Source organism: Poromitra crassiceps (assembly GCF_964638095.1).
Source record: "Poromitra crassiceps genome assembly, chromosome: 11".
In the NCBI taxonomy this organism is placed as follows: Eukaryota; Metazoa; Chordata; class Actinopteri; order Beryciformes; family Melamphaidae; genus Poromitra; species Poromitra crassiceps.
In genome coordinates, this window is record NC_139643.1 from 43,461,481 (window position 1) to 43,473,909 (window position 12,429).

At 41.9% G+C, this 12,429-nt stretch overlaps 2 protein-coding genes across 2 annotated transcripts; both read right to left on the reverse strand.

Moving 5' to 3' along the window:
- Nucleotides 1-2,433: 2,433 nt before the first annotated feature.
- On the reverse strand, nt 2,434-6,254 carry lrrc69 (leucine rich repeat containing 69; the record flags this gene model as incomplete). Its single annotated transcript, XM_083646037.1, has 8 exons — nt 2,434-2,541; nt 3,065-3,244; nt 3,830-3,931; nt 5,064-5,135; nt 5,266-5,461; nt 5,656-5,728; nt 5,830-5,956; nt 6,081-6,254. 8 exons carry the CDS (start codon nt 6,252-6,254, stop codon nt 2,434-2,436), a joined length of 1,032 nt encoding a protein of 343 aa, XP_083502163.1.
- A 1,044-nt stretch (nt 6,255-7,298) lies between these two features.
- On the reverse strand, nt 7,299-11,708 carry otud6b (OTU deubiquitinase 6B). Its single transcript, XM_083646245.1, has 8 exons — nt 11,484-11,708; nt 10,723-10,871; nt 10,117-10,218; nt 9,713-9,913; nt 9,218-9,338; nt 8,554-8,615; nt 8,355-8,461; nt 7,299-8,138 (listed from the first exon to the last, which is right to left on the reverse strand). Exons 1-8 carry the CDS (start codon nt 11,533-11,535, stop codon nt 8,054-8,056), a joined length of 879 nt encoding a protein of 292 aa, XP_083502371.1. The 5' UTR covers nt 11,536-11,708; the 3' UTR covers nt 7,299-8,053.
- Between the last annotated feature and the right edge of the window lie 721 nt (nt 11,709-12,429).

The following is a 12,429-nucleotide window of genomic DNA, read 5'->3' on the forward strand; positions in this document are numbered from 1 at the left end:
GTGGCAAAAAATTGAATTTATCTCAAGCAAATCTTCAAAACAAACCTTCTTGCAAAGGCATCATAACTGTTGAAACTGTTACAATGTTAGCGCTATTGTTTGGAACACACATAGTACTAGTGTTGGGGAAACTACTCTAAAACTGTAGTTTACCAAACTACTAGCTACATCATAGTGAAAAGTAGTTAAACTAGGCTACATCTTAACTACGCTCAAATAAATTACTTGTCAACTACATCCAAACTGCATCACAGGAAATGATCTGATCACAATTTGATTCAATGAGGTGAAACCTGGCGCCATCTTATACAGATAGTTATTAGTCATAAATGCATATGGACAGATTTGATTTCTCCTCTACTCTACTGGCCTTCAGAAAACCTCAGCATGACAGTGACCCTGAGACAGGAACGCTTGCTGATAACAGCCTCCCAGTTTGACTGCACCAACGCACATTAGAAACTATTCACTCCTCCTCTCTCCCTCTCCTCCTCTCTGCCTATAAAGCGTATGTCAAAGATCTTCACTGCATTCCATAAATCCTCATGGAATCTATACATCAATGTATATTGAGATGTTTGCAGTCCTTCTCTAATGATGATTAGAGGAGATTTAAGAATATGGCTTTATTAAATACACTTTTATAAGACACTTCCTGGACCCTTGGCTTCATTAAATTTGGTTTATATTCGCTGTTATATATATTATATAGCGGATGAGGGATGGTGAATTCCATTCTACAACATTATTCAAATACTTTTCCAGTGAATCGGGTGCTCCGGGATCCTCTTTGGTTTCACCCATTGAACTGCTGTTGACAGTACTATTGTCTTGTTCTGAGAGCATCGACGTCCTGTCGCCTCTGTGGAGGGGCTGAAGCGCAAGAGACTCCTTCTACATGAAAGTGTAGGTGTGTTTGATTTAGGGACTATAGGGCGGCCGATCCTCACTTAGGCAGCCCGGGCCCGGGGATGTGTTTTAAGGAGAGGATAGGGAGCAGTGGTTGAGGTGGAAATCAGGAAAATACTAAATGTGAAATTGATCGCAGACATCTTGGTCGCAAACCACAGATGATTTGAATTGATTTGAATACAGATAGCAGGTGATTCTCATTAAATGACAACCGTGGCCAATGAGCTGTGACATTGCGCCATATTGTACGACAAAAAACATCATGAATACTAGATGTAGTTTGTAATTATTAACTACATGATCCAAAGTAGTTCACTACCTACTGTAAGAGCTACTGAGATTTACTTAAACTACCACCCGACTACTGCAAATTGTAGTTAAACTAGTAATTGAACTACATGAACTACTCCCCAACACTGCATAGTGCATACTAGTACCACAAATAAAACCCTGTGTTAAGTATTGGAACAGGCACAATTTTCAATGGTCATCTGCTGCCACCTAGTGAACAACCCAATAACATCTAGACAGATTAGATAGATTATATGGGATGTTTGAAAGACAAAAGCCTATAGATACAAACAATTATTTGCAGCAAGATATTCTACATCACAACGTTAACCTATTAACCTACTGTACATGTGAGCATGAGGTTTTGAGGCCACAAATATACTGTATTATCTCAGTCTACAGTCATTGTGTATTAACACTAGGGGTGGGAATCACCAGATGCCCACGATACGATACTGAAACGATACTTGAGTCACGATACGATAGTATTGCGATACTGCGATATTTTCGATATTGCGATATATCGATATTGCGATATATTGAATATTGCGATATTTCGATATATTGCGATTTCTTACTTTTTCAACTGCAAATGATGTCCCCAAAGGAAAACTTTGTCAACATCTGGTTTATATAAGAACAATTTTTCAGTCTGTACATCTGACTTCAACCATTTTATTGCAGCAACATTGTCAAGTAGACAGACCAACAACTTTCATAAAGTCATGTCATAGTTGCATGCACCTGACAAACTGAACTGTTTGTTACAGTCTACTTACAGTCCACCTTAACTGGATGTGTGTGTGGACTACTGTACTTATGTAGTTTTTGCAACTTCACTTCACTTACACAAAACATTTTGTGCAGCCCATTCAGTAACTGGGGAATTTGTAAATGACTGTTATGACAAAACTGTTACTGTTAAAACAAAATGAAAATATGCTACCGTTTGTTTACTGCTGGCCTTGGAACTAAAGTTTATAGTAGCCCGGTGGCCTGGCATGGCCTGCAAACAAAAAAAAATTTTTTTTTTTTTTTTTTTTTGCAATATCGATATTTGGCGTCCAAATATCGATACGATATCGTCAGGCAAAATATCGCGATACTGTGGTGTATCGATTTTTTCCCCCACCCCTAATTAACACATCTCAAAGTATTAGTAAAAAATATATATAGAAGGGCTTGTGAGAACAGAGATGATAGATGGTACCTTTTTTAATGGGCTCATATTTATCTTGAAGCAACACCATAGTAGGAGTGTCCATCGCTGTTGAAGCACTTGTATGAACAGAGAAGGACTCGAACTGGAACAGTCAGGGAACTCCTCATTCTCATGTCCTGAAAACACACACGCACACGCACACGCACACACACACACACACACACACACACACACACACACACACACACACACACACACACACACACACACACACACACACACACACACACACACACCTTTGATTACATGAATCTGTCACTGTATCTTATCCTATTTCAACAGCACCGATGGAGGAAATGTCTCACAAATACAGTACTAGAAAACATATCCACAATACCATGCAGTGTTTTCCTCTGTAATTGTATGCAGCTGTGGTGCTTGGAGATGTAATTCTACTTTTTTTTCCGCTGTTTGGGTCTAAGTTGGGTTTCAAATTGAGATTGTATTGCTAAGAATGTTTTATAATGATAATAAAATCATCGATTGAACAACATTTGGACTCCACTGTGTCCAAAATGCTTCAGATGATAGTACTACTAAATTACAATGCTCATTTTAATTGAACATTTCTTGTGGCGGCACCCCACTGCTAAATGAATACAGGTGAAACACTGCTAGGCTAAGCACCATGCAGCCTACCTTCCTCAGGCTGATGAACTGCACACACTCCAGCCAGGTGGTGAGGAAGGGGTCCAGGCAGAGGGCGCAGTAGCCCCTGTTGGCCAGCAGCACGCTCAGGTCGGGGGAGTGGGGAAGCATCCTGTGGACCACAGAGTTCCTGTTCCTGTCCTCCAGCAGGACAAACCTGGCAACCAGCTCCTGCGGACACAAGCATGACACGACGTGTCGGAAAGGATGAAGATACACTATTAGAGTTCCAGTTGTGGGCGGCTGGAGTGCAACACAAAGCCATATTGTGATATATATTATCTTGCATACTTTTCATTTAGTGTGAAAAGGCGGCAGGAGTTTCTTTATTATTATTAGTATTATTATTGTTATTATTATTATTATTATTATTTTCGATTGGGGGGGGGGGGCATTTTGCCTATACTAGACAGGACAGTAGGCAGACAGGAAAGGTGGGGGGAGAGAGAGAGAGGGGATGACATGCGGCAAAGGGCTACGGGTCGGACCCGAACCCGGGTCGGCCGCGGTAAGGACCAGGCCCCCCCCCGTGGCACTCGCACCACCAGGCGAGCCACCATTATTATTATTAATATTATTATCTTATTAATCCTGTCCTATCACTACAAAGGAAATGGAGATACATGGGAGATAGATAGATATATAGATAGATAGATGGAGAGAGAGAGAGAGAGAGAGAGAGAGAGAGAGAGAGTATCAGACAGACAGGCAGACAGTCCTACTGCACTGTACTACTTTATTGTCACCCTACATTACCTTTAAAGGAAGCACCTCCGTGACCTGCACTGAGGCCATGGGCCGGCAGCACAGCAGCCTGTTCCCCTCACAGTAGAGCTCCTGCAGGTTCAGCAGGTCAAACTGGACAAAGCAAAGTGCAATGTAGGACTCAAGTCAAGACTAGTGGCCATTCCCTCCATACACTTTGGAGTTCACTGTGACACCGCATTGTGCTTCTGTATTAGACCAGTGGCTCTCACAGACTGAGGTCTGCGCCTGTGGAACCCCAAACGTCCTTGAAGGGGTTCCAGGAGGTCCACAGCAAAAATGCTGATCATTTATTTTCACTATAATTCCATCCATAAGTAACACAATAATAATGTATGAGTATTTTGGTCATGGGTTTCATACACTTTCCGCAATAAAACATCTAAAAGTGTGACGAGTGACGACCGTTCGACTTTCCTGGCCCTGTCTTGCAGGAGCCTGGTGTTGGGGTCGTTAACTTGATTGGGAGCACCTGGGCCCGGTGCACTCATTGGGCTGAAGAACACCTTCAGACCATTGACTCTCTCTCTCCTCACCTTTCTGTTCATTTGTTTAATGTAGTTTCTGTTGTCTAGTTATTTTCCCTTCGTTTTAACTTTTACTTTAGTGTATGTCTCTCCTTATAGATTTTGGACGGCATGGTGGCTCAGAGGTTAACACTGTTGCCTCACAGCAAGAAGGTCCCAGGTTCGAACCCCGGTCCGTCCCAGGTCCTTTCTGTGTGGAGTTTGCATGTTCTCCCCGTGTCCGTGTGGGTTTTCTCCCACCATCAAAGAAAGACATGTATGTTAGGGCTAATACTCCTGTCAGTGCCCCTGACCAAGTTACTGGCAAAATAACTGGAGTTGGTCCCTGGGTGCTGCACAGTGGCTGCCCACTGCTCCTAGTTCTAGGAAGGTTCCTAGTAGAGGATGGGTCAAATGCAGAGGATGAATTTCCCCAAGGGGATAAATAAAGGATAACTTAACTTAACTTAATTTACAACCTGAAGTAACAAATGAGGGGAAAGTAAAAGTTAAAACAATAATTTATTACCTAAATCTAAGGGAAAATAACTAGACAATAATATAGTAATAATAATAACTAGACCGTGGGAGGGTCATCACAAAAGCTAAAATCTTTTCAAATGGGGGACCCTGGGACCAAATCAATCTTACCAAATTGGGTCAGTGGTCTAATTTGTGTTTGTTTAGGGGTCTTTGAGAAGCACTGTTAGACAACATACCTCAACAGGAAACGTGGACAACTCATTCCCGGCCACATCCAGAACTTGGAGCTTTGTCAATGCTCTGATTCCCTGGGGCGAAATGTGAGGAAAATCAGGACAAAATCAAAGACTAGGGAAATGAACATGTCCCATTAGTTATGGTAGCAAAATGCAGGAATGCATGTTAAAGAAGTTAGAAATCACATCCCAGAACACCCACCTCTGGCAGTTGGGTCAGCTTGTTTCGGGCCACATACAGCTTGGTCAGTTCTTTACACTTGTACAGCTGCTGAGGAAGCCGAGACAACTTGTTGCGAGTCAAGTTAATCTCAGCTAATTTAAGAAGATGGCCCACCTCAGCAGGGAGCAGCTCCAGCTTGTTGTCCAGCACACTGAGGTGTGTAAGCTTCACCAAGCTGAGGGGGGAAAACATGCTTCGGTTTGTCTTCATTAAATGATCCTTAACCCCAGTGTGAGCCAGAGCTGAGACTTTCTTCAAAGACAGAGATGGTTTCTGCAGCCATGAGCCTCTAGTCTACACACTTCAAGTAGTGATACATCATGATACACTTTATTTTTGCTGCACCTTGCACAGCATGATGTAGCCTACCTTTTGATCTCAGGAGGAAGCCTTTGGATCAAGTTGTGGTTCAGATTGAGCACAATGAGGTTTGGCAAGCCAGCTGTAAAGCAAAGGAATATAATAATATAATGTAATATAATGTACAGCTAGCTTAATCTTCAAGGTCGCTAATGATGCGGAACTGTTTTAGGACCTACCTACCTATCACTTCAGGTGGCATTGTTGTAATTTGGTTGCTGAACAGATACAGTTTCTTCAAAGACCCCAGATCTCCCAAAACGGCTGGAACCTCCTTCAAGGCATTATTTCCCAAATTCAGCTCTGCCAGCTTGTAAACAGAAAAGTTACAGTAACAGAAAATAACGAACCTGTGCCGTCACGTGTAATATAATATAACTCGTTATGTTGGCAATGTTCTAGCAGGCAGATGAGCAAGGCGCAAACAGACTCACGTGCTGTAATGACAGCAGCTCGGCGGGCAGAGTAGAGATGGAGTTGTTGTTCAGCAGGAGGGTTGAAAGAGTTGCTAATCTGTAGACGGATTTAGGAACGTCGTCTATTTTCCTAGAACTCAATTTTAAAGAAGTGGCTTTCCCATGTAAAGCTCTAAATATTGATGTATCCATTTGAAGAGCAAAACTTCTTCTACGTTACAATGCTAAGTTCCCATGGATACGGGACGCTTCCTGCAAGTTCCTGGTAGAAATGAAGCTTTGTCCTCGACAGTGGCGGCCTCTAGCGGCGACCTCTGCGCATGGCAGAGCTTCTCCTCCGAACCAGGTTGATGTTAGCAGTTTGAAAATAAAGATTATAAAAAAAAAAAAAAAAAAAATGCAACATGTCTACCGTTCTGTATCAACTTTTTTATACATTGTCTTGTTTGCTTGTACTGACGAACAACATGAATTTCCCTTGTGGACAATAAAGTACCACTAACTGATTAGTTTGCATTTGTATCTGGGGACAGACTGAGTGATGACAGTGATGTCACTGAGAAGAACCTAGGGGGGCTTCCATGATGGCCTTGAAAATGGTGGGTAAGGTTAGTTCCAGAACTAGATACCCAGTCAGGAGGGTAAGTTCACTGGATAGGGATCCTTAAGACTTGATGTGATCCTGCTTAGTCCAGTCTCACTTGGACTAGGCTGTTTAATAGTTCCTGGTATTGGAACATCAACAAGGCCTTAAAACAGAAACTCCAAGTAGCACAAAATAAACTAGTGAAAGTAGTACCAGTAGGCCTACTAGGGTTGGGTGACAGGAGCCATGTGGGCAGGTCCCAGTTCTCTCAGCTTCAATGGTTTTCCAGTAAAGGACAGATCACATCAAAAGCAACTTAATATGGTCCATAGGATCTTAAATGGCAGAGTTACTAGCTACTTTGACAAGATTCCGATTTCAGGGTGTGGCCAGGGTCACCAACAAAGGTTGGGGAGTAACAGAATACAGAATTTAGAATACAAAATGTCTAATTGTTGTCTGTCTAATAATGTAATTGGATGGAGGAGGGTGAGTTAGGGCATTATGGGATCAATTTTGTCCCGCACCCAAGCAAGATACGCGGCGGTCCTGGCGGTAAATGTTGAAAAATGTGAACAATGTCTCAAAAACTCAAAACATTCAATTTACATGATTTCGATTTTTTTTTCTTTTGCCCAAATGCATACGGCACAGCATTTATTAATTCATTCAACATTGATGTATTTCATGATCAAATGCTAATCTGCATAGACATGAGTGCTTCATTATAGACATAGTACAGTTACAGTATATGCAGAAACGGCAGATTGTACTATATAGTATTTTACTGTATAGGCCTATGACATGGTTGCCTTGAATTAAACACAGTACAGTCATCTTTTGCAGTCATGATTGAACAGAACATTGCATAAATATTTGTTTCCCTTATGAGGAATATTCACAAACAAGCAGTGATGCAAACCATCAATATTTGTTTATGTAACATTGACATACACAACAAGCCAATCCAACCTAAAATCACTGCAAAGTGCATCATTCTATTACTGAATTATGTTGTGCTTCTGGTTAGGTAACATGCTTGATCAACTTCAAACCTCTCTCCAGACAGTGCGCGCGTTACACCCAGTCAAGATGGGTTGCAGGGAAGACTGGGGATCCAAACGTTTAACTTGCCTATTACGCTATTTTTAGGCTATTTTGTAGTTAGCACAATGATACTGTTTTCAGAATAGATTCATTCTATTCAACTTCACTCTCAAGAGCAAACCCCATCTGAAAACAGCAACATTCACTCAGTTGCCCTCGAGCCAGCATTTTTTTCATCGATGGGGAGGGGAGGTGGGGGGCTACTAAATGTCTGTATTTAGGGGCCCTTGATGTGAGAAGTCTAAAAACTCGCCACATAACATAATGTGGGTTTGCCACACCAAGACAGAATTGTCTCTCAGCTGTCTTCCTCACTGGCAGGCTCCTTTAGACGCTCCACAGAGTTGTAGTGTTCTCCTAGTCCGTAGGCATGACGCATGTAGCTGCAGCACAAAGCAGAAATACATTAATATTCTGACTCTGAAACAAGATCTGAGGGGAGGGGGGTATCCAAAGCTTTATCATAACCTGGTCTAATAATGACAGCCATCAGGTATATTATACATTTAGTATATATTGATAATGCTACACTATTAGTTATTCCACACAGAATATTTGGTTAAAACAGCTATGTATATATATATATATAAAGCTCTTACATGAGGGTGATAGGGTCGCCATCGTACTCCTCCCCTATCTTTATAATGGGGGATTCAGCCTGGATCACTTCTATTGGCAGGTGAAGGACTTGGGTCAGCGCTCGCAGCTGTCAGAGAAAAGAAAGGAAAATAGATCATCACTGCGAAAACCAATGACTGATAATAGCACAGTGTTTCCATGACAACCCTAAGGACTCACTTCCAGTTGGCCGCCCCAAGCTGCCGTGTGCTCCACCTCACTGCAGTATTTCTCAAACTCATCTGGAAACACACAGACCGACACACACACACACACACACCGACACACACAGTGCATAAACATATATTTACTGAATAAGTAATACAGTATGTGCTATGACATACAGTCGAATCTATGAGAGTGTGTTTCCAACAGCCAAATCAAAGCCGTCTCAGGTGAGTCGTTGTGTACATGTCACCAGTGTTGGCGTTCAGATGAGTCGTTACCTGTTGTGTGCATGTCACCAGTGTTGGCTCAGGTGTGCGTTACCTGTTGTGTACATGTACATGTCACCAGTGCTGGCTCAGGCGTACCGTGCGTTACCTGTTGTGCACATGTCACCAGTGTGGGCTCAGGTGTGCGTTACCTGTTGTGTACATGTCACCAGTGTGGGCTCAGGTGTGCGTTACCTGTTGTGTACATGTCACCAGTGTGGGCTCAGGTGTGCGTTACCTGTTGTTTACATGTCACCAGTGTGGGCTCAGGTGTGCGTTACCTGTTGTGTACATGTCACCAGTGTGGGCTCAGGTGTGCGTTACCTGTTGTGTACATGTCACCAGTGTTGGCTCAGGCGTGCGTTACCTGTTGTGTACATGTCACCGGTGTTGGCTCAGGCGTGCGTTACCTGTTGTGTACATGTCACCGGTGTTGGCGTTGGTGAGGAAAGGGAGGAAGTCATCAGCGTGGCTTCTCATGTGCTCAGCAGTATGGGATCGCAGTTCCTTGAGACTCAGGCTCAACCCAGGCTTGAATAGAATACAATACAATATTTAAAGTTCTGGTATGCAGTTTATAAAAAGCAACAGTACATTAATTTCCTTTCTCTCTCCTCTCACTCTCTTCTCCCCTTCTATCTCCTCTCTTCCTCTCCCTCTCTTCTCTGCTTGTTTTTTTAAATGCTTTATAAACAAACCATTCAATTCTGTTTATTGATGGTGCTTAGTGAGATGTAGCTAGACACATTCTCTGTAAAGTCCTGAAACATGCTTGTGAATTAGGACTATACAAATAAACTTGACTTGTCTTTTGTTCCTGATTAAGTATTCAAACTAGGACTTAAACTGGCAACCTCCCCATCTACAGCTAAAACACTCCATACATATAATGATACTGTATGTACCATGGGTCTCTGCACCAGCTGATCTTCGATGGCGCGGTACATGCAGTGGCCATCAGAGAAGATCTCCCGGATCTGCAGCTGTCGCTGGGCCAGTTTCTGGGCCAGTTTCAAGCCCTCCTGGTGCCTCACACCCTGCAGGTTCTGCACCTCTGCCTCTGCTATCCTGCTCTCCCGCTCTTTCTCCTCAGCCGCCTTCTTGTCCTGCAAAGAATTAAAATGCATTTATTCAGAACGTTGGGAACTTTGGAAGGCAATTTGACGACACAAGTTAAGTTTGATTGTGATCATGCACTGCGCATTGTATATGGTAAAGACAATGAGAATGAATGGCAACTTGCTGTTTGGCAGTGATAAATAACCGTTGAAATCATCATATATGCTGTCCGAAGAGAACTGTCGCTCACCCTTCTCTTCTGGGCTTTGGACACACGTGAGTGTTTGCCTTCTTCTTTCTGTTCTTCATCCTGGACCGTCATGGTCTCCACTCCATTTTCCACCTGCTCAACCTTAAAAAAATAGAGTCAGCATACATGCGTAAATGTACAATTATGTTAAATATAAGTTGTGCTAAAACATGCATGAAATTACTTGTACCATGTAGTGACAATAAAGTATATCTCATCTCATCTCATCAAATGCATGCATCAATAATATGATGCCAATGTGGCTTATTATACAATATAAAGGATGCAGTATGTACCTTGCTTCTTTTAAAGCCTGACAAAAGAATGTGCATTTTCAACACTTCACACCTCTAGTTTGGGGAAATATTTCTGTTTCCATTTCCAACAATAAATATTTTGTAAATATATTTCTACTAACATAACATATGTGCTGTTAAAAAGTAATGGCAATGTGCATTGTTCCAAACTAGACACACGATGCATGTATTGAAAATGCACATTCTTTTTAAGAGTAAGCATTCAGGAAGTTCCTTACATACTTAATGGGAAATCCTAATGCATAACTATTAGATTTGCCAGTCATTGGAATGCAGGTATATTATGTACTTGTGAGTCAGCTGTAGTTTTGAGCTGTCCGAGCTCCTCCTCGTGTTTCTGGTTGAGTTCCGCCTCTAGTTTGGCAACGTCTTCTGTCAACTGTTTCCTCCTCTTCTTGTCATTCTTGGGGACTGCATTTTTCATGCTCTGGATTTTAGCTGAAAACATAGCACAAGAGTAGATTGACTGATTAGTTATGGTGGTCAATACATACTTCAGTGGAGCACACTGACACGAAATACTGAAGACTACTCGTACATCTACAAGGATGATGCTGAATGCATGAACTGATTTACAAATTACATGGCAAAACACCATTTGTCTACAAACGTTTTGGATTAAGTTGGGATATGCATCTTATCTTTGGTGATTGATGATGACATAACGGTTTCAATAATGAATTTCCCACATCACAAACTGAATGAGATCCATTTTAAGTTAGCTAACACGTTTCTGCACTGCACCCATTGAGTTAGAAATGTCGAAAGTGATCGCTGGTGTCCTACATGTTACTCCGCATTTGGCACTAGAGCTATTCAAAGGAGTATGTGTATCATGTTCATAAATATCACTGACAGACTGCAATGAAATCACAGTAGTGGTATTCAGCATTGCACTACATCATGGCCTGTTGTGGTTAGCTTAGGCTAACTAACCTAACTTCTAACAACATTCTAACGTTAACGTTAAATAGGCTACATAAAACAACATACCTAACTGATTTAGAGTAACTACACAGACAATAAAAATAAGGAAAGTTAAGTTACTACCTTGCAGGTCCTTCTTTTCCTTGCGTTGTTGCTTTAGCAGCTCCTCCTCCATGACTGGACCCTGCTGCTCAGTTTGTTCGCTTAGCAGTGTTGGCGAGTTATATGCCTCAGACTAATGTTAGGAAAACGACGTGTTATAATACCCCTGTTATTCAATGGATCTGCATCGTTGACAGAAGATAAAAATGTACTTTGTTATTAAAACGTGCTGATAGGAAGGCAGGCTGCCCCGGCCCCGGAAGAACAGACTTCTTCTTCTTTGCCTTAATTTACATCCAGAATTAATGTTGCATTACCGCCACCTAGTGGATAATTATTGTACCACAGTGCTAATCCCAACTGGAGAATGGAATGGACACTAGATGTCAGCATCTCACAGAGCAAGGTTACATCCCATGTAGACCAATATTGACCACTGCTCATACAGGGAACTGTTTATCTACCCCTAATTGCCCCTACTTCAAACCAATACCTGCTTAGAAAGAAAGAACGCTGTGCAGTCCACTCAGCTTCAGTATTTCCATTCTTATTATAAAGTGGAAAAAGCAGATACGCATGAGAAAGTTCTGCTGAGATTCAATCCATAACCCAGTGAGGAACACGTGATTGCAGAGGCAGGAGAATTTACCCACTCATCTATTTCTGGGCATGTTCCATGTCTTATCCTATTTTTATACAGTCTATGGTCTTATCACTCAGCCAGGTCAGCCTTATTTCTGACATGATGTGAGTTGCTCTTTTAAAATGCTGGCTTTTACTTTCCCTAATGCCTGAATGTTTTGGTCACATTTATCACTATCTCCCTCCTGTCCACATTTCTCTCAGAATAATTTCAAATGACACAGGACCACCTCACTGTGTCTCTCAAAAAGTTTCATGTCATTCTGATGTGGCATTTCAAAATAAAAGCCATATAAAATGTCATAAAAGACAATAACCAAATAAA